Source organism: Aquarana catesbeiana, linkage group LG01 (assembly GCF_042186555.1).
Source record: "Aquarana catesbeiana isolate 2022-GZ linkage group LG01, ASM4218655v1, whole genome shotgun sequence".
In the NCBI taxonomy this organism is placed as follows: Eukaryota; Metazoa; Chordata; class Amphibia; order Anura; family Ranidae; genus Aquarana; species Aquarana catesbeiana.
In genome coordinates this window covers 148,685,207-148,712,463 of record NC_133324.1, presented here as the reverse complement: position 1 = coordinate 148,712,463, position 27,257 = coordinate 148,685,207, and the positions used below count along the sequence as shown (strand labels likewise).

At 42.4% G+C, this 27,257-nt stretch overlaps 2 protein-coding genes across 2 annotated transcripts in view; one reads left to right on the top strand and one right to left on the bottom strand.

The window, feature by feature from the left end:
* Nucleotides 1-1,394, bottom strand: part of XRCC4 (X-ray repair cross complementing 4) — a 620,495-nt gene extending 619,101 nt beyond the window's left edge. The window contains exon 1 of the mRNA XM_073624458.1: nucleotides 1,224-1,394. The gene's annotated coding sequence lies outside the window, so the exon portion shown is untranslated. The remainder of the gene's footprint in view (nucleotides 1-1,223) is intronic.
* A 61-nt stretch (nucleotides 1,395-1,455) lies between these two features.
* TMEM167A (transmembrane protein 167A) overlaps nucleotides 1,456-27,257 on the top strand; it is a 35,846-nt gene continuing 10,044 nt past the window's right edge. Inside the window, exons 1-2 of the mRNA XM_073624459.1 lie at nucleotides 1,456-1,585; nucleotides 23,156-23,265. Coding sequence (XP_073480560.1) covers nucleotides 1,493-1,585; nucleotides 23,156-23,265 — 203 coding nt within the window. The 5' untranslated portion in view covers nucleotides 1,456-1,492. The remainder of the gene's footprint in view (nucleotides 1,586-23,155; nucleotides 23,266-27,257) is intronic.

Genomic DNA, 27,257 nt, shown 5'->3' with positions numbered 1-27,257 from the left:
GTCATCGGCGGCTAGCAGGTGTGTGCAAGCGAGAACGGGGAGATGTAAACAAGGCATTCTGCCTAGCACCATGACAGGAATCTACTGCTCCCTGTCATCGGGAACAGTGATCTCGGTCTTGTTCTAGTGAGCCCACCCCCCCCCTACATTTAGAACACACTTAACCCCTTGATCGCCCCCTAGTGTTTAACCCCTTCACTGCCAGTGTCATTTACACAGTAATCAGTGCATTTTTATAGCTCTGATTGCTGTATAAATGTCAATGGTCCCAAAATAGTGTCAAAAGTGTCCGATGTGTCTGCCGCAATGTCGCAGTCACGATAAAAGTTGCAGATCACCGTCATTACTAATAAAAAAAAAAATAATAATAATAATAAAAGTGCCATAAATCTATCCCCTATTTTGTAAAAGCCGAAAACTTTTGCGCAAAGCAAACAATATATGCTTATTGCGATTTTTTTACCAAAAATATGTAGAAGAATACATATCGGCCTAAACTGAGGAAGAAATTAGTTTTTTTATATATTTTTGGGGGATATTTATTATAGCAAAAAGTAAAAAATAGGTTTTTTTTTTCAAAATTGTCGCTCTTTTTTTGTTTATAGTGCAAAAAAATAAAAGCCGCAAAGATGATCAAATACCACCAAATTTGTGGGGAAAAAAGGGCCTCAATTTTGTTTGGGTACAGCGTTGCAGGACTGCGCAATTGTCAGTTAAAGCGACGCAGTGCCGAATCGCAAAATAAAGAGCTTGGTCAGGATGGGAGTAAATCAGCCTTTTTTTTCATTTGTTTAGCAAAAAATAAAAACCCAGCGATGATTAAACATCACCAGAAGAAAATCTCTATATGTCTAAAAAAAAAAAAATGATAAAAATGTTATGAGTAGTCAGTGTTCCATGACCGCGCAATTGTCATTCAAAGTGTGACAGCGCTGAAGATTGGTCTGTACATGAAGGGGGTGAAAGTGGCCAGTATTGAAGTGGTTAATACAATGGGAGATCAGTTCTAGCTCATCTGCTGCCATTGTCCATAGCAACCAATCAGCTCCTGCCTTTCATTTTTATTTTCCACACAGCTTAGAAAATGTAGAAGCTGATTGGCTGCGATCCAGCTGAGATGAAGTTTTGTCTGAGACACTTCTCACTAGAGGGGGGCTGGGGTGCCATGTATAATAACCCCGCACACAGGTCCGCATTATAATCCTCTGAGGAGACTCTCCTACCTCACTGACCACAGCAACTTCTCTCTTCCGGATCCACAGACAAGCAGCAAAAACAGCGCGGTCTCTTCCCAGCCAATGGGAATTCTAGTTACAGTGATGTCACCTCACATAGCAACCGTGAGCAGGGTGAAGTGTGAGGGAGAAGACGCGGTACTAAGTGTCTGCAGTGCAGGAGCCGTCTGCCAGAGCTGAGCACACGTGTGGGTGACAGCGACTTGTAGGCTACAGGAAAATGGCCGCCGGGGACATGTTTTATTGGAAAGCTGGTAATGGTAATTTTCCAATACCAAGAGGCGGAGGTGACGTCACGGCAGCGACTCTCCTGGAAGTGTGATGTGGCTGAGTGGATCTGTAGAACCATGGTGAGTTTTGTATGTGGACGGGGGGATGGTACCGCTGTATGTACTACGTGTATTGTATGATCTTCTGTACTGTGTGTACTGAGATTCTTATTATTACCTGTCCGTACAGACAGACAGATAGGGGTGTTCCCTCTATGGCTCAGGACTGCAGATCTGTCACTGGCAGCTTCTCTCTCCTGGATTCCTGAAGGTGCAGGACACGTGACCCGGCTTATATGTGTTACCCACTTCACCCCCAGGACAATTCTGATATGCCTGTAATAATCCACCGCTTATGGCTTTTGTAGAAAGTTACTTAGAACCCCCAAATATGAATAACATGGTGGGTGTGGCAATTTGTGTAGCAGATTTTCAAACATAAACAAAAAAAAAATTATATATTATTATTATTATTATTATTATTATAATACACACACTTTAACCACTTGCCTACCGGACACTTTCTCCCTTTCCTGCCCAGGCCAATTTTCAGCGCTGTCACACTTTGAATGAGATTTGTGTGGCCTCCTGCCTGTCAATAAGGGATAACAATGGACGGATACCGAGGAGAAGGAAGGTCTCCTCATCCGCCAGGGGCGCCCGAATGTCTCACCATACAACTAGGCCAGGTAGTGGATCAGAAAAATCCCAGCAATCCCGAAGGGCCACACCACAACAATAAAAATACATAAAAAATATCTTGCATTTCTCATATACAATCTGTTAAATCAATCCTTATCAAATGTTTCATAACATAACTGATTTAGCTTGGTAATATAGCGATGGCAAGTCATAGGAATCTCCCTCTAGGCCAGGGGTAGGCAAACTTTTGAGCGCAGTATGCAGAAAAATGGTTTCAAAGAAATTGAGAGCGCCGATTTTATAACAAAAAAAAATGCCAACTTCACACTATTAACCACTTCAATACCAGGCACTTAGACACCTTCCCGCCCAGACCAATTTTCAGCTTTCAGTGCTGTCGCAATTTGAATGACAATTGCGCGGTCATGCTACACTGTACCCAAACAATTTTTTTATCATTTTGTTCCCACAAATAGAGTTTTCTTTTGGTGGTATTTGATCACCTCTGCGGTTTTTATTTTTTGCGCAACAAATAAAAAAAGACATAAAATTTGAAAAAAAACACGTTTTTCTTTGTTTCTGTTAAAACTTTTTGTAAATAAATACGTTTTCTTCTTCAATGACGGGTACTGATACGGCAGCACTGATGGGCACAGATGAGGTGGCGCTGACGGGCACTGATGATGGGCACTGATAGGTGGCACTGATGGGCACTGATAGGTGGCACTGGTATGCGGCACTGATGGGCACTCATAGGTGGCACGGATGGGCACTTATAGGTGGCACTGATGGGCACTCATAGGTGGCATTGATGGTTACTTATGGGTGGCACTGATAGTTGGCACGGATGGGCACTGACAGGTGGCATGAATGGACAGTGATGGGTGGCACTGATGGCATTGCTTATTTGCAGTGATGCCCCTAAGGGTGGCATTGCTGGGCATCACTGCAACATAATTGTGCCAATCAGTGCCCATTTGTGGGCACTGATTGGCACAGATTTGGCACACTGGGCACATGTGGATGGCCATGGGGTACATACCTGGCCATCCACATGTTGCCCCTTCCCTGGTGGTCCTAGTGGCGATCCCTGATGGTCCAGTGTGGTGATCTGCGGGGGGGCTGCTCTGATAAACAATCAGCGCAGACCCCCCCTGCCAGGAGAGCCGCCGATCGGCTCTCCTCTACTTGCGTCTGTCAGACGCGAGTGAGGAAGAGCCGATCAACGGCTCTTCCTATTGACAGCGTGATCAGCCGTGATTGGACACAGCTGATCACGTGGTAAAGAGCCTCCGCCGGAGGCTTTTTACCAAGATCAGTGGAGCGGTGTGTCAGACTGACACACCACTCCACCGATCGCCGCGATGCGCGCCCCCGGGGGCGAGCTGCGGCATGTTATCCTGCTGGACGTCATATGACGCCCAGTCAGGATAACAGAACCACTTCCCGGACGTCAATCCGCTATAGGGCGGGCGGGAAGTGGTTAATCACGAAAAGGATTTTCTATAAAGTAAATGCTGTAAACTACTTTTGACTCACACCTCAGATGAGCCCCAATTCATGCACCATCACACCTCAGATTACTGCCCCCCCCCCCCTCTCATCTGCTCCACCACTGTAACCCCCATTTTCATCTGCCCCACCTCTGTACCTTCTCATCTGTCCTAATACTGAACTCATCTGCCCCATCACTATAACCTGCTTTCTAATCTGCACATACCTCCTGCATATCTGTCTCACCTCTTTACCCCCCTGCTCTCCTGCCCAACCATTGTAACCCCCTGCACATCTGTCCCACCAATACACCTCCTTTCACATGTGACCCACTGTTCGACCACCCTGCTTCCTGTCCCACCACTGTACCCCCCTTCTCATCTGGCCCATCACTGTACCCCCCGCTCATCTTTCCCACTGCTGAATCTCCCTCTCATCTCCCCCACCACTGTACTCTCCTGCTCTTTTGTCCCACCTCTGAACCCCTCCTGCTCATTTTCCCCACCGATGTACCCTCATCTGCTCCACCGCTGTACCCATTTCTCATCTATGGTATGCAGAGTGGTGAAAGGAAGCAGAGGGGACACATCTCCCTGTCCTGGCACACTCATCCTGCTGATCCACCTCTCGCATCCAGCCCACGTGCTTGTATGTGATGTATGAAAGGATGAACGGTCGTGATAGGCTGTCGAAAGTAGTGTACACACGATCCGAATATCGTACGATCCTTCCTCGGACGACCGTTTTCGTACGATATTCGTATCATGTGTACGGGCCATTAGTGTAGCAGTATGGTTACATTTAATGAAGGTGCAACATATCGTTACACTTAGAGGTTCCTCTCTTCTTTTATACTCTGTAGCTCCTGCTGGATTTTACTCCTAATCCCTTTGTGGATGGACATTTTATGGTTACACAAACTGGTCACATTGCTATAATCTTTTTATATAGACTTTAAACTGAAAGACCTATGAATAAATGGTTGTGGAACGGATCATTTGAGTTTCCATTATTTCTTATGGGGAAATTTACTTTGATATACAAGTGCTTTGGATTACAAGCATGTTTCCGGAACGAATTATGCTCGCAATCCAAGGTTTTACTGTACAAGCATATGAAATGGATGCACAATGATGAGCTCAAGTCAGGGGCATTTTCTGAAAGCAGTGGGCCTGTGTGCAGGATCATAAGTTGGGCCCCTCAGCTGAGGAAAAGTGCGGCAAAATGACGGCGGCAAAGTGGTTTCAATATCCTGAACGGACGTCATATGACGTGATCAGGATATTGATCACTACCAATCTCAGAAAGAAGGGATTTCACTGTGATTGTGGTTTTCTCAATCAGGTGACAGTTTGTAGAATTACTGGTGAGCTTCTGGGAACTTTGTTGAAATTATTCCTGAACCTTTGTGTCACTTACTACTGAACCCCTGCACTCTGTGTCCCTTTAACCACTTCAATACCAGGCACTTAGACACCTTCCCGCCAGGCCAATTTTCAGTTTTCAGCACTGTCGCAATTTGAATGACAATTGCGCGGTCATACAACACTGTACCCAAACAATTTTTTTATCATTTTGTTCCCACAAATAGAGTTTTCTTTTGGTGGTATTTGATCACCTCTGCGGTTTTTATTTTTTGCGCAACAAATAAAAAAAGACAGAAAATTTAAAAAAAAACAAGTTTTTCTTTGTTTCTGTTAAAAATTTTTGGAAATAAGTATGTTTTTTTCTTCAGTGACGGGCACTGATACGGCGGCACTGATAATGAGCACTGATGGGCACTGATAGGTGGCACTGATGGGCACTGATAGGTGGCACTGGTATGCGGCACTCATAGGTGGCACAGATGGGTACTTATGGGTGGCACTGATGGGTACTTATTGGTGGCACCGATAGGTGGCACGGATGGGCACTGATAGGTGGGCACTGATGGGCACGGATGGGAACTGACAGGTGGCACCGATGGACACTGATGACCATAAGGGTGGCATTGCTGGGCATCAGTGCTATATAATGGTGCCAATCAGTGCCCATTTGTGGGCACTGATTGGCACAGATTGGGCACTGACTGGGCACATGTGGATGGCCATAGGGTACATACCTGGCCATCCACAATTTGCCCCCTTCCCTGGTGGTCCTAGTGGCGATCCCTGGTGGTCCAGTGTGGTGATCTGAGGGGGGGGCTGCGCTGATTGTTTATCCCCCCCGTCAGGAGAACCGCCGATCAGCTCTCCTCTACTCGCGTCTGTCAGACACGAGTGAGGAAGAGCCGATCAACGGCTCTTCCTATTGACATCGTGATCAGCCGTGATTGGACACAGCTGATCACGTGGTAAAGAGCCTCCGCCGGAGGCTCTTTACCAAGATCGGTGTAGCGGTGTGTCAGACTGACACACCGATCGCCACGCGGCGGCATGTTATCCTGCTGGACGTCATATGACACCCAGTCAGGATAACTGAACCACCTCCCGGCCGCCATCTGCTATGGGCCGGGCGGGAAGTGGTTAAAGGTCGGTGCTGTATTTAACTCTCGGGGTATCGTCGCCTTTTGATTATACATCCATTTGGCCTTTTGTTGTAGGCTCTTCTTATCAAAGTCCCCTCCCTGTAGCTTTTGGGGGATCACCTCCAGTACAAAGAATTAAATTACTGAGGAGTCATCATAACTATGATTAAGTCCTACATGTTTACATATAGGCGTATACAGAAGACCCGCATCAAGGTAACAAAGGTGGTCCTGTATATGTTTAGCAAATGTCTGTTTAGTTTTTCCGATATTGAAAGCTCTGCATGTACATGTTACATATGTACACCACTCCTATAGTTTGACGGTCCACATATAACCTCTGGGCAAAGGGCACACATTGCCCTCCCTAATCCAGGGATATTGATTGCAGCTACCACATCGGTAGGTTCCAGAACCCCCCCCCCCTGCTCCTTCTAGGGGGGCTGGAGGTGCATAATGACTGTGGACTGGACTTCCCTGATAGACCGTGATCTCCTAAACCAGTGGTTCTCAACTCCTGTCCTCAGGACCCCCTAACAGGCCAGGTTTTAAGTATTACTTTAGGGAGATTTAGACTAGAATACTGCAATCACTGAGCAAAAAATGATATCACCTGTGATTTATTTCAGTAGTCTTGAAAACCTGGCCTGTTAGTGGGTCCTGAGGTCAGGAGTTGAGAACCACTGTCTTAAACACTACCTCTGGCTGGTTCTTAACATATTTTGAGATTATAGTGTCTTCTGCAAGGAAATGCCAGTTGCCGGCCATTAATTCACAGAATAGATCCTGTTGAGCACTAAAAGTAGTAATAAATTTAGTGGTACTAGTTTTACCTCTATTTGTAGAGTTAAAAATGGTTTAATTTTGCTCTCTGATAGGCCCCCTTGACTTTTGTGCTGTTTTCCCGAGCTAGAAGTCGCACAAATAGGGCTTTAGCCTCTAATTCTAAATCCTCCTCTCGGGCGCAGTTTCAACGCAGCCTTAAATATTGTGCGGTCATGCAACGCTGTATCCATTTTACATTTTTATCTTTTTTTTTTTCTTTTTTTTCTTTCTATCAGGCTGCACTGAAGATCAGTGCCCTGATGTTAATTTCCCCTGTCACAGTAAAGCCAGTTATCAGCATTCCTTTCATCAGACAGTGGCAGTGCTGAGGAAAGGAAATGCCAATAACTGGCATTTGTTTAAATGTGATCAGCTTACTCTGATTGGTGGTGCGCTGTGTCCAAGCTCACCACCGATCACCGCACTGCGTGCCCCAGGGAGTGCCAATGCGCAGCAGAAATGGAATGACTTACTCCCAGAGCAAGAGAGGTCCAGCCCAACTGTTATTGTACAATAGGCTGGGCAGGAACTGGTTAATAAATGTTAGCAAACACAATATAATACCCAATTTTTGGTAACATAAAAGATGATGTTACACTAGGTAAATAGAAGCCAAACATGTCACGCTCTACCACTTGCTGCCTGTAGGTCGTCATGTGACCTTGGTTTGCAGTGGTTATACTGGGATGATGTCTGCAGCTACTGGATTCATCCTGGTATCAGAATTTTCAGCCGGAAGTTTCCTGTATGGCAGAAGTGATTTGAGTGGACACTCGATCACCTCTGCAGACAGTGGAAGGGGCTACCGCCTTTCCTTGGCCCTGCTGTCTGATCACGGAGCCCGAAATCACTTAGCAGAAAGAGAGAGGAATTGACGTGGTTTCTCCATCTCTATGACTCCGGATGCAACAAGGATTTCGTCACTTCCAGTTTTGGCTCTTTGTTTATCTGGCCGTTAGCCGCAAGAGAAGCAGCCAATCAAACAGTGTCTGGCTGCATTGAAGGTCAGAGGAGACATTTGGGGTCTAATAGACCCCATATCTCTTAATAAAGAGGACCTGTCATGGCCCATGTCAGAAGGGATGTTGTTCATCCCTTGTAATAGCAATAAAGTTCAAAAAAATGTAAGAGACAAATTAAGAAAAAAAAGTCAAAGCACCCCGTGCTTTTGCGCAGATGCGAATGCATACGTATATAAACCCTGTATAGTAATAAAAAGTCCTGCACACGTATGGTTGCGAATGTCCAAGCGAAAGCAATAATTCTAGTGCCAATTTTTTTTTTTTTTTTAAAGTTCTGCACACATATGTAAACGGTGATCACGACTATAAATCAAATCAATTTAAATCATAATTTTTAAAGGTCAACTGTCATCTTTGTCCTGCAGCGGCTCCTCCTGCGACCTGCTGTTGACTAACCGACAGTCCCATTCATTTTAATGGGACAGCTGGTGATGTGGCAGCGACACTACAAGGTGAGGGACGTGGCGGCAACAGGTGAGTGGATGCCCACTAACAGGCGCTGCCATGATGGATCTGAAATGACAGGGGCTCTTTAAATTGCTGGTAGTTAGGATTGTTAATATTTGCAAACAAAATGAAGGTTTCCTATTTAGAATAATAAGCTGTCAGATTAGTAAAACAGCAATATCAGAACCGATTTTAGGTTAATCATACATAGTTGGAGAACTACTCAAATTCTTTTGTTTATTTAAATCAATAACATTGCCAGTACGTGTTATCTCAGTTTGCAGAGCTTGGATTGATTGAATGAGTTTAACAAAAATGTAAATATTGCAGAATATACAGCCTCGTGCTACATAACGAAGATCCATTTCATGCTGAATAAACTAAGTTGTTAATATATTTTAAATAGAAAACTATATTTTAGATTTTTATTTTTTTTTATTTTTTTTTACTCCAAAAGCATTTTACTAAAATAAATTTGATAAAAATAAAAAAAATCAAATTAAAAAAAAAAAAAAAAAAATCCACCCTGGTTACTTTTTAACAATGGTTTGGGTGGACATTGAGCAAAGTAGGCTCACAGTTTGTCATTGAATAAATATGTGGTTGTAAAGGCAGAAGATTTTTTTAGCTTAATTCATTCTATGTATTAAGAAAAAAAAAAACTGTGCAGCCCCCCCTCAGTCTCTTTAATACTTACCTGAGCCTTTCTCGATCCACCGATGTTGAGTGAGCCAATCGGGGGGGGGGGGAGTCTGGACCGTGGCTCCTTGTCTGAATAGAGACACAGAGCAGCGGCTCGGGTACCCCTATAGCAAACTACTTGCTGTGAGGGCATTCAGCAGGAGGGAGGGACCCGAGAAGAGGAGGAGCTGGGCTGCTCTGTGCAAAACCACTGCACAGAGCATGTAAGTATAACATGTTTGTTATTTTTAACCCCCCCAGAAAAAACAAGCCTTTTATCACTTTACTTATCTTGCATCAGTCTTAAGGCTATGTATATTTTTGAGTTTTCCGGAACGCATGCAAAATCACACGCTTTCTGACACACACAGAAATGTACTGCCCTTTAGCAGATGCTTGGCAGTGACATTCATTTTCAGATCTCTTTTGGCCCTACTTCTCCTGTGGGACAAGAGAGTGCACTTTGTTCTGCACTCCTGTGACCGGTATTCTGCCAGTGCACTTTGTTCTCCACTGTCGGCTGACATCACTCAGCTGGTCCAAGCTTGGAAGAGATCCCAACTTTAATGTCAGGATCCACCCAGGTGCATGGACTGGCTGCTGGCTCAGCCTCAGCGCACTGCTGAGAGGATGAGACATCTGCTTTTTCCCTCTCTACAGCCCAACGCTCCAATGAGCACTGGAGGGGCAGAGAGCTGCTGACTGACAGTAACTGCTCTCTGCAGACCAAGAACTGAGCAATTGGCAGTCTTTGGTCACTCAAGAGTGGCGGGGGGGGGGGTAGAGATGCAGCATTGAATTGATGCTACAGCCACCCGGGTGGTTGGTTGTTTTTTTTTCATTCCCAACCCTCTCTTAACCACTTGACCTCTGGAAGGTTTTACCCCCTTCATGACCATGGCATTTTTTTGCTATTCAGCACTGAACTACTTTAACTGGCTATTGTGCGATCATGCAACACTGTACCCATATGAAAATTATATCAGTTTTTTCACACAAATAGAGCTTTCTTTTGGTGGTATTTGATCACCACTGGATTTTTTATTATATAAACGAAAAAAAGCCTAAAATTAAACAAAAAAAACATTTTCTATTTTCTGTTATAAAACATATCCAATAAAAAGAAATCTAATTTCTTCATACATTTAGGCTAAAATGTATTCTGTTACATGTTTTTGGTTAAAAAACAAAACATGAAATCCCAAAAAGTGTATATTACTCAGTTTGCATGAAAGTTATTGCCTCTACAAACCTTGGTATGTACTGGAATTTATGAAGCTATAGACACTATAATATAATGCCAGTGATCAGCAACTTATAGTGTGACTGTGATAGGGTGGTGGCCAATCAGACCCTATCTGGGAGGATCTCGAACAGACACTGATGCCGATAGTGACAGTAATACAGTGATCAGTGATAATACTGTACACTGACATTGCACTAATGACACTGGGTATAAAGGGGTTAATATCTAGGTTTAATCAAGGGGTTAACTGTGCACCTAAGAAGTGCAATATGTGCTGCTTTTACTTACTAATCTGGCCTTTTCTTTTAATATTTGTAAACACAGAACTCTCACAACTGTGTGTGATCGGACACAGCCATCAGGTTTCGGCCAAAATCATTGGCTGAAAGCTACTGCCAAACTTGTGTTGTGTCCCATAACAGCACGGATCAGCAGGGGGCGTATGCCCCAAACCTGGGAGCTGCTACACCTGCTACTCACTCGTGGAATATTTACTTTGAGCGGTCACCAGGAGGCTAATGGCACCCCCACGCATCTGCTAGTGTGTACATCAAAGGGCTCGATTCCAGAGCACCATGCGGTTTGATGCTGAAATTTTACAAAAGGGTCAGGGAATTATTTTGTGTGTTTCTTGTGAACGAGTAATAAAGTGCCAAGGCATTGGACCCAGGGTAAATTCTAAATGGCTTATAAAGAAAGTCAATGGGATAACGTGGCCTCCATCTGTGTTCAAGGCTGTGGGATACCATTAGTAGAATAGCTGCTGCTATGTCAAACACCTGCGTAAGAGCTGGTATCTCTCTGCTTCTATCACCTCTCATTAGGGCAGTAGTTTGGGTATTGGTTGAATCTATTATATTCAGATTTGTAGTACTGCACAGTTATTCTGTGTTTGGGGGGGGGGGGTCTAGGCTGAATTCAGGGAAAACTTTTGAACATTTACTTTCACGGATACAGAACAGTTTTGCCAAACATTAGGTTTTATTGCTTGCATGCATGTTTACTTTTTATTAGTATTTGGGATGTCATGAAAGCAGGAAGAAAAGGAAGGATGAGGGGGCAGAAATTGCAAATGTCAAATATTTGCCAGATGTCAATATAAAGGCTGTCGGCCTTTATAACCTTGGGTCAGCCATTGTGCACTCACGTTGTGTTTAGATTGGCGTTGATTGATGGATTTTCTTTTTTTATGTTCTCTGCCTAGAAACATTCAACTTTAAGTATGAGGATTGTAATAAACAACCTAATTCACATTTTATCATCAGCAAAATCAGTATAGAGTTATGGAAATAAATATAGATTGAGTGATTCATTGGTCTTTTTTAGTAGTTGCCAGTGCTTCAGGGCATAATCCATAACTTGTTCCTTGTGTGTTCTAATTTTAAAGTGGAAGTAAAGTGTTATATTTTTTTATATTTTTTTTTTTTCCTTGTACCTACAGGTGAGCCTATAATAAGGCTTACCCGTGGATACTGTGAATATCTCCTAAACTTGCACCGTTTAGGAGATATTCAGAGTGCATGCAGCCAATGACGTCATCGGTGCATGCGCTCTGCAGGTCCGGGTTACCGTGCCGGACCTTCAGAGCCCGTGCCGCAAACAGCGGCTCCCACGCACAGTGACATCATCACAGCTCCGGAACCCGGAAAAAAACACCCGGGAAGATGTCAGCCGTCTCAGCGGTGTGCGGGCGCCACTGGAGGGCTTTGTTCTAAGGTAAGTATTTCATAATGAGCTAGTATGCGCTGCGTACTGGCTCATTATGCCTTTTGTCTTTTACAAGTGTTTGTTTTTTTTTTTTTCCCCCAGGGTCTACAATTGCTTTAAAAGGAGGTGTAGCACTTTATTCTTGAAATTCATTTTCTCCAGCTGATTTCCAGATTCCTCCCCATCCCCTCCAATACTCAGACCTTGTACACTATGACCTTGGTTTTCATTTTGTTGGTGACGTTGAGTCAACTCTTATGCTGGCTACACACATGGTGGTTTTGCCAATTTCAGTCAGCTTCCAATAACACACATTTCCTTGTTCCATGTGACCAAATGCTAAAATTCAGGTTGGAAAACATTATAGGGTGTCTCTGATCAGGTCCCATATCATTTTCTGTCATTGCTGGAAATTAAGAAACAATGTGATTGAAAGCATCTAAATTGCCGCAGAACTGTGTGTGGTCAACATTAGATTAACATGCATTTTTTTTTCCAGTTCATCATTTTTATTAACACCAATTTTAGTTTATAGCACTTAGAACAAAAAAAAAACTAAATGCACATTAAATAAATAAATAAAATACATGCATTTTTTTTAACATTCAACCACTGTGCAGTGGTTTTGCACAGCCCCGATCCTCAACTTTTCAGGTCCCCCACCGGTGCTTCTGGCTCCTCCTCTTCAGCCAGTGCCCTCAATAGCAAGTGTGCTCACTCCCAAGCCCTGCTCTATGTGTTCATAAGACACATAGAGCTGCAGCCAGTGGCTCCCGCTGCTGTCTCAGCCAATGAGGAATGAGAGATCCAAGAGAAGCTCTGCTCTCGTGCATATCTCTTAATCGAGAGGAGGCTCAGGTAAGTATTGTGGGGGGCCGCTGCACACACAAGGTTTTTTTTGAACCTAGAGCCGTTAAAACCACATTAAAGCCATTGTAAAGTTTTGTTTAAAAAAAATAAATAAATAACAAACATGTTATACTTACCTGCTCTGTGCAGTTGGTTTTGCACAGAGCAGCCCGGCTCCTCTTCTTGGATCTTTTTTCGCTGCTTTTGGCCCCTCCCTCCTGTTCAGTGCCCCCAAAGCAAGCAGTTTGCTATGAGGGCAGCCGAGTCACAGCTCTGTGTGTCCATTCAGACACAGAGCACTGACCCGCCCCCTCTCTCCCGATTGGATAACTGACTTTAAATGGAAGCCTTGGGAGCCAATGGTGCTGCTGCTGTGTCTCAGCCATTCAGGAGAAGAGTCCCGGACAGCTAAGACACTCGTGGACATCGCTGGAGAGAGATGGGGCTCAGGTAAGTCATTAGGAGGTTACACACAGAAGGTTGTGCTACACACAGAAGGTTTTTTATCTTAATGCATAGAATGCATTAAAGCGGAGTTCCACCCAAAAGTGGAACTTCCGCTCATTTGTCTCCTACCCCTCCGGTGCCACATTTGACAGGTATCCTGTTTCCACTTACGGGAGCCACAGCCGCAGCTATTGACGTCACCGCTCGGCTCCATCCTCCTCCCCCTGTCGCCGGGCCAGTAGGGGAGCGGAGTGCATGCGCAGTAGGGTTCCCGAGCTGAAGCCGTAAGGCTACACTGTCGGGTTCCGCTACTTGCAATGGTGGCGGCAGCACCTGACAGCTGATGGAAACATCAGCTGCAGTGCCAACATCGTTCGACTCCAGGACAGGTAAGTGTCCTAATATTAAAAGCCAGCAGCTGCAGTATGTGTAGCTGCTGGCTTTTAATTTTTGCAGCGGTGGGCAGACCTCTGCTTTTTAAGATTAAAAAAAAAAAAAAAAGCTTCTGCCTTTACAAGTCCTTTTAACTAAGTCCATTGTCTAGTATTTTGTGCAACAAGTAGGACCACAGCCAGGATGACCATGGTTGAATTCACTCTTTTCGTCCTAAAGCCAGCTGTTCATGTGAAAGTGAATGCCACTTTTGTATGAACTTATTGACATGACATCTTCTAATGTAAATTTATTTGATTGATTTATAAGGTCGGGGGTCAACAAACCTTTTATGAGTGGGCCGCATACATTACATGGTGCTGTACATTTCTTTCAGGAAAATACATTTTAGATATCTTGTCTCCTGACACCCATGGCTGTTGTTTACCTCTGACCTTGTCAGGATAAAACCTAAGGTACTTCCTAATCACAAACCTCCAAATCTTAAGTGGAAGAAGATTTTATGAGATGAGCAAAGGAGTTGGGAGGAGAGTGATAGGTAGCTGAGAGGCTCTTAAAAGCATTCTGGAGAGAGATAGTATGCGAGGCCTGAGTTGTAAATGGGAGACTCAAGAATGCTTTGTTTTGATTAGATTGTGTCCTATGCTTTACTAGAGAGATCTAAAAGGTGTTTTTCTTTCTAGAGGACAGCTAAATATATCCCTATCGAAAATCTCTCATTTCACATATGTCACTTTGCCAAAATAGCTATGGAGTGAAGAGCAACCAAACCAGGCATTTTGTCTAAAGCATGCAGAAAACATAAAGTGCAACCCTTTCTGTGAAAACAAGCCTCATTTTATGATGACCACGTGCCTTTTAACTCCGCTTTTTACCCAAAGCATGTCATAGCTGACTAGTTTTGAGGTGAAAACATTCAGTAGGAGATTCCCATCGGCGAGAAAGATGAAGAAGAATGGGACCACAGCAAAATTCTGTACTGGAAGTAGGAGAGGTGGTTAAATCGCCACATTTTGTTGTAAAGATATGCACGAGGGCACACACTAATCGCCATGTGCAGCAAAGTTTCACCCTGCTGCCCGAGCCCCCCGTATCACCCACTCTGCAGCGCTGCCGGCCTCCCTCCTCTCCTACTTTTCCTGGCTGCTGCGGGGCATATTTCAGAATGGAGAGTGGGGAAAGGGCCAGTAAATGTCATTTACAGGCTCTTTCCTTTTCTGTTCAGTACCGATCACTCGCTGTGTTCATTCATAACTGAAGCATAGTAAACATAGTTTATGATTCTTCCATTTGTATATATATGTATATAATATGTATATGTTTGAGCTTTAAGCTGCGCACACCTATGCAAGTCTAATTGTATAATGGATTGTAGTGGATCTACAAACCATATACCCATAGCCTGATTTTGAACATTTTTGTTACTAAGATCCCACTAGTGAACACCCATAACATGATTTTACCATTGCTGTATTAAAAGAGAAGGATGGCTGTGGAGGAGGCGGGAGTGGCTGGCTTAGTCTCTCAGCAGCTCGCTGAGCCAACTGACGGCCCATGCATCTGGGCTGATCCCGACTGTAAAGTCAGGATCCTTTCCCAAGCCTGGACAAGCTGGGTGATGTCAGCTTTAGCACGCTTTCGGCTGAAAACAGGTCATAGAAGTACAGAGCAAGCTGCACTCCTGTGATTCATAGGAGAAGAATAGCTAAAATAGCCCTGGCTATACTTCTTTATAGGAATTCTGTGGTCACCGAATACAATTTCATTTCATAGTATCAGCATCATAAAAGCAATACAAAAATGGTTAGTTTTGACAATCTAATATAAACTTGCATGAAAAATATTCTTTTATGTTGAGTCCTGCCTGTCTGCTGACCATCTTTCCACAAGTTCCTGGATTCCCTCCATGCTTTGCAGTGTCTCCTCCTCCTCTGCGGTTTAGATTCAATTTCTAAGGAATAGTAACTTTCACTGACTCCACCTCCTGAAACTCCTACTCTCAGCACCCCTGAGGAGTCAGAAGGCAGGCTGTGTGAATTCTATGACACAACAGTGCCTTTTCACAAGGCATAGTCAATACAAGTCACAGAATTTAATAAGCTAAGTTCACCTTTAAAAAAATAAATGCAGGTAAAATGTGCATTTATTATTTTTTATTTATTTATTTTTTTACTTTGCAGTCTGTAGAGCATTGCACCCACAAATCAGCAAATCACAAGTGCAGTAGCAGGATCCAGCAGACTCTCAGTACATTGTCTGCCCATACCTCTGATATTGGACTAGAAGATCGCTCACTTGCCTCCGTGGGGAACGGTACTTGTAGTTCATTCACAGAACTCTGTGAAATACAGCGTGGAAGTGAATATGTCATTTTTATTTTTGACCATAAATACACTTCAAGAAAAATGAAAGTTGTCTAACCACAAGACTACTAGGTTAAAAAGAAATGAGTCTTCCAGATACTGTCAAAGTTTGTCTGTGTACGTCATAAGCGGTCAGATCTTTTCAGATTTTCTTGTCATTCCTTTAAAATGTTATTGTATATGACAGTTTGTTATATCCCTTCATTTTGTTTTATGTATTCTCAAGATCAACTTGTATTGGATGATACCTTTAAAAAAAAAAAAAAAAAAGAAAGAAAGAAAATGGGAGCTCCCACTCGCCCTCTGCAGCAAAAAAACTTCTGCTGGTTTGCCAGGCCAAAGGGGGTCAGGCCATAAAAATGCTGAGCTGAAGACCAGGACTGTGAAAACTGTAGCTTTTGAAACTGAATGTATGCCCAAATCATCTACACTAAAGTACTTACATATTCTGAAGCAGTAAAAGCACTTTAAAGCGGAGTTCCACCCAATAATGGAACTTCCGCTGTCCGGATTCCTCCCCCCCCCTCCGGTGTCACATTTGGCACCTTTCAGGGGGAGCAGATACCTGTCTAATACAGGTATTTGCTCCCACTTCCGGTGAAAGATCGCCGCAGGATCCGTGGCAATCTACGCCATGTCCGGCCCCTCCTCTGTCCCCCCCCCTGCTGTCTTCTGGGAGACACACAGGCTTCACTTCCTGATTCCCTTACTAGCAATGCCAGTGCCTCCACCCGGAGCCAAGGGACGGGTCAGCTTCGGGTGAGGACATCGCGGGCGCTCTGGACAGGTAAGTGTCCTTATTTTAAAAGTCAGCCGCTGCAGTAGACGTGAATGGCTGTCCACAGCTGTTCTTAAGTATACATTGCTGCTTCCCTAAGCAGGAGTATAGCATTCGGAGGTATGCAAAAAGTAGAAAATGTTCTGTGTGGTTTTTTTTTTTTGTTTTGTTTTTTTGCACACCCCCATAACGCTATACTCATGTTCACAACAACCCTGGCATATACCGTATATACTCAAGTATAAGCCGAGTTTTTTAGCACTTTTTTTTTGTGCTGAAAATGCCCCCCTCGGCTTATACTCGAGTCCTCCTCTGCAGCCTAATCCCCCGGCGCTGTGATACATTCAGTCTAATCGCATGCCATGCCTCTGTCTCAGCCTCATGCCTCTGCCTCATGCCCCTTGATCTGCGTTATGCCCTGGCGCTGTGCCCATCTGCAGTCTTATCCCCCAGTGCTGCGATACATTCAGTCTAATTGGCGGCCATGCAGTGTAACCAAGCGCCGCCTCCTCCTCGTTTTCCTCGTCCGTGATAGGCTGAACACTGACTCACTGCTGGGAAACCGAGTCAGTGTTCTGTCACAGAGGAGGAGGCGGCACTTGGTTACACTGCATGGCCGCAGATTAGACTGAATGTATCACAGCGCCAGGGGATAAGACTGCAGATGGGCACAACGCCGATCAAGGTACTTGAGAAAGAGGCATGAGGCTGAGAAAGAGGCATGAGGGATGAGGATGAGACTGAGGCTGACGCATGCAGATGGACACAGTGAAGCTGCAGATGGGCATTGTTGACCCTCTTTTGCACTTACCGTAGCTGCTGCATTCTCACCCTCGGCTTATACTCGAGTCAATAAATTTTCCCAGTTTTTTTTGTGGTAAAAGTAGGTGCCTCGGCTTATATTCAGGTCGACTTACACTCGCGTATATACCGTACCTAATTACAGCCATTTAAAATAATCCCTCATTCTTTTGTTTCTATAAGAATTCTGAAGAAATTAATATTAAAGGTATAAGACTCCATTCAAACTTTGCATTTTGGAATTACAGGCAGAACTGGCGCATGCCAAATTCTGCCAGCTTTCCCCTCTCCTCATTTTTCAATGTACGCTAGAAAATGCAAACGCTCCTAAATGCCGCCTTTATGAACAATTTTAAGCGGGTTTTCTTCTGCATTTTTTTTTTTTTTCTTCCTCTAAAAACTGAGTTTAACCGCTTGCCGACCAGCCATCGTGATTTTACAGCGGCAGGTCGGCATGATCCCGCGAACCGTCGTAGCTATACGTCGGCTCACGGGATCGGCATAGCAGGCGCGCGCCACCGGAACCATCCTGGGTGAGGGCGGCGCTGGATCCCTGAATAGGCAAGTGTTCTTTTTCTAAAAGTCAGCAGCTCAACCTATGCAACATCTCCAAAATACGCCCCTTTTCAACCAATGACACCACGAAGCTCCTAATATTAACTCCCTGGTTATCTTTCGCCTCAACTACTGCAACTCCCTCCTCATTGGCTTACCTCTACATAGACTATCCTTCCTTCAGTCCATCATGAATGCTGCTTCCAGGCTCATCCACCTTACCAACCGTTCATTGTCTGCTACTCCTCTGTCAATCCCTCCATTGGCTTCCGCTTACCAAACAAACTAAATTCAAAATCTGCACACAGAAGGCTTTTTATCTTAATGCATTAAGATTAAAAAAAACTTCTGCCTTTACAACTCCCTTAAGGAAAGGGTAACATAAAACTGAAGATTTCCATCGAAAGACAATAAAGTCTGCACTAAAATTAAACACTGCAGTAACTCAGAACATGTGTTAATACAGTACCCTACTCTTTACCATTAAGCATGTATGTGTGGTAAAGGGTTTATATCACTACCAATTTGCTCTGGCTGCAAGATAAGGTATTACATTTGTCCATAGCACAGAATGGGGAGTGGCAGAAAGCGCTTCCACACTCCTTGTTTCATTACTCTTGAGCACATGTGTTAAGGAGACCATGGCTTTTCTTTGCACATCCTTTAACATGTAAATTGAATATGTAGAGGGGAAGGTCAGAATATTCATTGATAACATCCAGAGTAGAGGCATTCTTTTTGCTCTTTGTGTTGAAAGACACATTGGGACATAAAGATGAAAGACACATTGGGACATAAAGATGTAAGCCAGAAGTCTCTTTTCTCCTTGATCGGATAAGACACAAGGTTAGACTTGGGAAAGATGGTTCTGATAGCCAGGCTCTGGTATCCGTTGCATTGACAGCTTTCCAACTGGTGCCTAAAGCAATGTTAATGTTTTGTCTTTAGAGCATATCAAATGGTTAAATTCAATTTCGAGCTTCCAGTGCGGTATAAGTAAGGTCAAACAAAGTCAAAATGAAAGTGATCTGCTTCCCCTAGAGTGCATCAATCTGACCAGCAAGGTATTCCAACAAGAGAGCAAATTGCAACTAGACTGCCCATGGATAATCATTATGCTTCTCTCTCTTTCTGTCACTCTGACCTCTGTATGTTTCATAAGAAGAAAAGTCATGTGCATTTTTTTTTCCCCTTTTGCATTGCCTAGAAAATCACATGTGATCGTAATTTTTTGTGACCCGTTTATAGTTTCATATTAACCCAATATAACTTGGATTCAGGCAGTTACAGAATGTCCATCATAGGAGTATTTTACTAACTCTCTAGTAAAAACGCATTCCAGCTGTGATAACAGGGAGCTCCTCCTGGCCAAGTTTACTTAAATGTAAATTATGCAGCTATTGTGTCCAAACACATGTATTAACTAAATGTGTGTGTGTGTGTATTAATATATATTATATTTTACAGTTGTGCTCATAAGTTTACATGGCAGAATTTGATTTCTTGCCCATTTTTCAGAAAATATGCATTAAGGTGAAAAAACTTCTGTCAGTGACCAGCCCCCACCCCCTCGTTTTACTTACCTGTACCCCTCATTCTCTTGCCTTTCATCCTCTTGGCGGAGCCGCGCTCTCCCTCTCTACACAGAGTCCCGGCTCTTGATTGGATAGATTGATAGCAGCGCAGCCATTGGCTCTCGCTGCTGTCAATCAAATCTAATGACAAGGGGGGCGAGGCCGAGTCCGACATTCGTGTCTATGGATGCAAATGCTGGACTCAGGAGTGCACCCGCAAGGTAACCCCCTTGGAAGATCGCTTCTCCTAGGGGGGTTATCTGATAAGAGTAGGAGCTGCCGAGGGACCCCAGAAGTCGAGGATCAGGCCACTCTGCAAAACAAGCTGCACAGTGGAGGTAAGTATGACATGTTTGTTATTTAAAAAAAAAAAAAAAAAGATGAAGCCTTACAATCACTTTAAGGTCTGGAGACTGGCTAGGCCACTCCATGACCTTAATGTGCTGCTTCTTGAGGCGCCACTTTGTTGCATGGTGGTATGTTTTGGGTCATTGTCATGCTGAAAGACCCATCCATGAACCATCCTCAGTGTTCTGGCTGAGGAAAGAAGATTCTCATCCAAGATTTTATAATACATGGCCCTGTCCATTGGCCCCTCAGTGCAGCAAAGTCGTACCTTTAGCAGAGAAACAGCCCCAAAACATAATGTTTCCACCTTCATCTTGATTGTAGGGAGGGTGTTCTTAGGGTCATAGTCAGCATTTTTCTTCCTCCAAACTGGGCGAGTCCCCCTCCTCAAAATGGCACATGTACAGCCATGCCATTGAACATCTAAATAATTCGACAAAGGATTGGGGGAAAGTGCTGTGGTCAGATGAGACCAAAATTTCACTCTTTGGGATTATCTTGACTCGTGGTGTTTGGACGAAGAATCATTCATGACAGCTGTGATCACTAGTGAGTATGATGGAAGTAAAATTGTTGCCAACCTGCCCACAAGAACTCAAAAAAAACTTAAATGTGCAGCTGCCCCTTTAAGTGGATAGACCACTTCAGTGTAAATAAAGTGATTGAAAAGTAAGGCGCTCTCACACAATTTTGGAAACAAAAAACATCAGTAACACTTCTCAATACATTTGAACAATCAATCCACTTTGTGATCAAATACAATTTGAACGCAATCCACATAATGATTCCTACTGTATTAAAGTGTATTGTATTTTATACTGTCTACCCTCAAGTTGTAAAGCGCTGCGTAAACTGTCGGCGCTATATAAATAGTGTATTATAATAATAATAATAATGCAAAAAATTCTTAAAAGGTAAAAATATGAAAAAAAAAGTCCATATAAAGCAGGAGCTTCCTATTATACAAAATGCATTGAGGCTGCGCGACCGCCATCCGTGACGTCGCTTCCTGTCAGGTTTAGTTAGCGAGTCTAGCAGCTGGAACGCACGCCAGCTTGTCTGAGCGGCGCACGGATTGTCTTTTGAACCAGGCTGTTTATGTTGGTGCTGACCTGTGCACCAAGAAATCTAAGGGTACAACTGTTTTTATACTCATTACTTTTATTAAAACGGAATTGCACTATTTTGTCATTCTATTGCTACTGGGTCTGGGCTGCGGGGGAAGAGAAAGAGAAAAGGTGACTGATAGTTCAGTGGGAGGCTCATTTCCTTAAAGCACTACGTATGTGAATCTCATCTACTGCCATTATAAAACGGGTGATACCCCAAGTTATTAAAGGCGTATATATATATATATATTATATTGCTTGTAAGAGTCCATCTTGTTCACACAGTGGTGAAGCACGAATTGAAGCAAGCTTTTGAGCACTTTTTCATTAAGTAACAATTTTATAAGGACTGCTTTTATATGGACCTTTTTTCATATTTGTTACCCTTTTTTTTTTTTTTTTTTTTTTTTTTTTTTTTTTTTTTTTTTTTATTGAAGGATTTTTTTTGCATTATGTGGATTGTGTTCAAATGTATTGAGATGTGATCACTAGTCATCTGTGATTGGCTACAGCTAACCACATGGTACAGGGTGCTGTGATTGTCCCAGGTACCATTTGATAGCTGTGGGTCAATCCTAGCATAAGTAACACAGCTGTTATGAGCGAAGTCATTCATGACAGCTTTGTTGCATTGTGACCACATGATCGTTGGTCCCCGAGTGCCAGGATCCGCAATCCGGAAAAGGCACATGACGTACAGGTAAGTTATTATGCTGACTTGCCATAGTATATGTACAAGTGGTTACATTCTTTGGAGTACACAAACAATGAAAGTGTCTCTTACACTAAAACCTAAACCTGGCTATACACAGAGCGAATTTCAGATAGTTTCTGATTAACCTGTTTGAAGCCTCCTGTCTGACATTTCTTAATTTCCAGGTGGAAAATTGACTGCTGAACAGCTGAGAGGGCTGGCATCATGCACGTTTAGGAGATATTCATTTTACCTAAAGGTAAGCCTTGTTATAGGCTTACTTGTAGGTAAAAATCACAAAGCAGGCTTTACTACCGCTTTAAACAGTAGGGAAGGGGTACCAACCCTGTGAGGTTTCTAGTGCTTCACCAACTCCCCTCCTGTCCAAAGTATCTGGGTGTTTTTATACATGGTGATGTTTGTCTGTCACCTTGAAGCAGTATTAAACCCTAAACCAAAAATGTGTGTATATTTGTATAATATATTGTCGCTTACCAATTATTGGATGTGGTGGCCGCATTTTTGTTTTTCTTATTCTAGGCTCTTTTCCCTCTGTTTTAACCTGGTGAAGTGGCCAGTAACACACCACCTGTACTGGGCTGCCCCCCATTATGGATGAAGGAACACAGGGGCACCTTTTGGACAGCAGCAATCTCAGTCAGGGGAGAGGGGAGTGTTAGGTGGACAAGCAGATTTGGATACACTGAACAAATTGAAGCCAAACTCCAGTTAACACTTTTTAAGTAGTTACAGTAGACAGTTTTATCCTTTTGGGATAAATGTTTTACATTTTACTAATATGAAATCCTGAATTTTATAGTTGTCACCAGAGTAGGAGGTGAAGGGGAAATCTTCCCTTGGGAAACATCTGTTCTGGTGACGGGGAGCGGGGGGGAATTTCCCCTCAGACATTTTCACTTCCTGTTGTGTTGTGTTGTGTTGTGTTTTCCCTACACTATCCAAAAATGAAAAAAAGTTTTTCCTATAGATCACACACTTTATTGAAGACTCTGGGCTAGAACGTCTTATTTTCATATGCATTATTCTCTTGTATAGGCCAAATTATGTTAGAATTTATGGCCTCTCAAAATTGGCAATGTCAATGGCAAATCAACCTACCTGGGTTTAAATTTACTAACCATGTATTTATTTTTATTTTTTTCTTGCCAGTCTGCCATTTTTAACTTCCAGAGCTTATTGACAGTGATTCTACTGCTGATTTGCACATGTGCTTATCTCCGAGCTATGGTACCCAATCTTCTGGACAAAAATAAAACTGGGTAAGACCCTTTTTTTTTTTTTTAATTTTTAGATTTTTACCATTTCACAATTTTGCTCATGTATGGAGACGATGGAAGAGTCACCTTTTCATAATGCCATGATTTCATTTAGAGAAAGAATGATCACTTCTTAATCCACTTCAGATTCAAATCATTTATGAATTATTATTATTATACAGGTTTTATATAGCACCAACAGTTTGATGTTTGGTATTTCACTTGGGTAGAGGCTTTGTAGTGTGTACCTATTGTGAGATATAACATCTATACCAAATATGTACTTTTAACATTTCCCTGTCATGAACTGTTCTGTAGTTTCCAGTAACTACAAGTTATTGAAAGTTAATAAGTTAATTAAATTATTTGATTTTTTTTTTTTTTCATTTGGGTTGGAGAATTTTTTTTTTTTTTTTAAATATGTTTCTATTTAGGTTAATAAGGAATATTATTGAGTGGTTTTATGTTGATGACGCTCTCAGCTATTCACGTGTGTGTGTGTGTGTGTGTGTGTGTGTGTTTGTTTGTTTGTTTGTTTGTTTGTTTTTGTTTTGTTTGTTTTTTTTTTTTTATTCCATGTAATAAAGAGCCTCTTGTTTTTAACTTAAACTTCCTCATTGTTAATCTCTATAATTTACAAACACAAATGAATAGGTTGGGGAAGCTACTGGTCCTTTATTTAATAGCTCTGTACATGATTTCAAGATAGAGTTCCTGAAATGGGTGACTGCTCCCAAGCTACTGTGATAAATATATTTCCCCGAATAAAAAGTAATCTACAAAATTGAATGGTGTGGCGCTTGTCAACTACAGTATACCCTTTTATGAACCATTCTCAAATGAACCAAAAAATAAATGAAATTATTTCTAAATATATACCTGTGCAAAAACTTTTTTCTTTTTACAAAAAAAAAAAAAAAAACTACAATACACCTCCCTTCACATACAGTGCCTTGAAAAATTATTCATTGGGATTTTATGTGATAGACCAACACAAAGTGGCACATAATTGTGAAGTGGAAGGAAAATGATAAATGATTTTCAAATGTATTTACAAATATCTGAAAAGTGTATTGTGCATTTGTATTCAGCCCCCTTTATTTAGTCTGATACCCCTAACTAAAACCTAGCGGAACCTGATTAGTAAATGGAGTCCACCTGTGTGTAATTTAATCTCAGTATAAATACAGCTGTTCTGTGAAGCCCTCAGAGGTTTGTTAGAGAACCTCAATGAACAAGCAGCATCATGAAGGCCAAGGAACACACCAGACAGTTCGGGGATAAAGTTGTGGAGAAGTTTTTAAAGCAGGGTTAGGTTATAAAAAAAAATATCCCAACCTTTGAACATCTCACAAGAGCACTGATCAATCCATCATCCGAAAATGGAAAGAGTATGGCACAACTGCAAACCTGCCAAGACATGGCCGTCCACCTAAACTGACAGGCCGGGCAAGGAGAGATTAATAGAAGCAGCCAAGAGGCCCATGGTAACTCTGGAGGAGTTAAAGAGATCCACAGCTCAGGTGGGAGAATCTGTCCACAGGACAACTATTAGTCGTGCACTCCACAAATCTGGCCTTTATGGAAGCGTGGCAAGAAGAAAGCCATTGTTGAAAGAAAGCCATAAGAAGTCCAGTATGAAGTTCGCGAGAAGCCATGTGGGGGGCACAGCAAACGTGTGGAAGAAGGTACTCTGATCAGATGAGACCAAAATTTTACTTTTTGGCCTAAAAGCAAAACGATATGTGTGGCGGAAAACGAACACTGAGGAGAAATATACAATATAATTCTGCGCTGCCCTGAAGAAAAAACAGCAGCTAACACGGCCAACAAGGTATATGCCAAGCAAAAGAAAACCAAAATAAGTGTAGCGCTAAAAGGTATTGACATGTCCAATGTCCACAATAAAAAGGTGAACCAACGGTTTCCAATTATGAAATGTGGAGGGGAAACCATCCATATATGTATGAATCCAAATGATAAGAAGTCCTCAGGAGCTATATGACTTCAAACCAAGGGTGCATCAACAGGTATATGACATCTCGAGTGAAGACAGACACACCACCACCAACAATGAGAAGGAAAACAAACACCGCACATCACTCTGAACACACCATACCCGCGGTGAAACATGTTGGTGGCAGCATCATGTTGTGGGAAGGCTTTTCTTTAGCAGGGATAAGGAAGCTGGTCAGATTTGATGGGAAGATGGATGGAGCCAAATACAATCTTAGAAGAAAACATGTTAGAGTCTGCAAAAGACTTGAGACTGGGGTGGAGGTTCACCTTGTAGCAGGATAAGGGCCCTAAACATCCAGCCAGAGCTACAATGGAATGGTTTAGATCAAAGCATATTCATGCGTTCGAATGGCCCAGTCAAAGTCCAGACCTAAATCCAATTGGAATCTGTGGCAATACTTGACAATTGCTGTTCAGACACTCTCCATCCAATCTGACAGAACTTAAGCTATTTTGCACAGAAGTATGGGCAAAAATGTCACTCTCTAGATGTGCAAAGCTGCTAGAGAATTCCCCAAAAAGACTTGCTGCAGCTCAGGGGGGCTGAATATAAATGCACTCCACACTTTTCAGATATTTTATTTGTAAACAAATTTGAAAACCATTTTATTGTTTTCCTTTCACTTCATTATGTGCCACTCTGTGTTGGTCCATCACATAAAATCCCAATAAAATAAATTTACGTTTTTGGTTGTAACATGACAAAATGTGGAACATTTCAAAGGGTATGAATACTTTTTCAAGGCACTGTATATACAAAAATGTTCTTAATCAATACAGTACTTTTTCCATGTTAAAAAAAAAAAACCCTCCCTTTAGGCATTTTGCGTTTGTTTTTTTTTGTTTTTTTGTTTTTTTGTTTGTTGTTTTTTTTTAGTTCCTTCAGTGCAATATAGAAAAGTTTCCAATTCAATTTGAAGTCTTTGTGTAATCACTCCACATTAAGAAAAGTGCTTGAGAATTAGTGCCATCTTCCACACCGTCCCTGATGACATCAGATCGTCAAAACGTGTTGGACGAATCTTCTTACATCACTTACACTTTTGTCATTTCCAGTTTGTGGAGTGCACCCAGGAGTCTGTGTGCGCTTTCTAGCTTGTGTCATACAAGACTGTTAACATTGTAAGTGAATGTTATTGGTTTTTAAGACTCTTAAATCAAGCGGGATTACACTATTGGATGCTGCCTTCCCAGTTTCTTTTATATGGTTGGCCCTGAGGTGTAATGGAAGGAGATGGAAGTTTAATAATCCAGAGCGGGGACCCCCTGGCGACAGCAGATTCCAGTGGATGGAGGAAAAATATCTGAGTGCAAAAAGACCTTCTTATTAGCTAAGGGGTCATGGAAATTTGGCGAGGGAGATGTTCAAGAGGGGAGCGATCATGGTCACCTAATAGAAAGTGGAAGATGGCACTAATTCTCCAGAACTTTTTTTTTTTTTTTTTAATTCCTTTTCATTTTTTGCCACTTTACGGTGATTACACAAAGACTTTTTTATAATTTAATTTGTGAACTTTTCTATATTGCACTGAAAAAACTAATATAAAGGGCAAATGCCTGGAGGAAGAAGGGGGGGGGGGTACATTGAAAAGTACTGTATTGATTAGTCACATTGTTGTATATATGTGAGGGGTGGTGTATTGTAGTACACCTTGGTATTTCTCATTTTACAAAAAAAAGAGAGGTCTTTTTTGCACAGGTATATATTTAGAAATTATAAAACAGTTTAGAAATATCAAAGATTGCCCTAAATCATTTTACCTCTATAGCTTCCCTTTATTTGTTTTGACAATTTTTCTTTGTTCTCCTAAAAAATAAAAATCATTTAATTGGTAGAAGTTTATGAAGTGTGTATCAGATGTTTTATAGACATGGCAGATTTAGAAAAAACATGACTGGAACTCTTAGTGCAATGCCTTGCTAAAGTTGGTCTCTACCCCTTTTTTTTGCTGGCAGGTTGATCTGGGGTCTGCCTG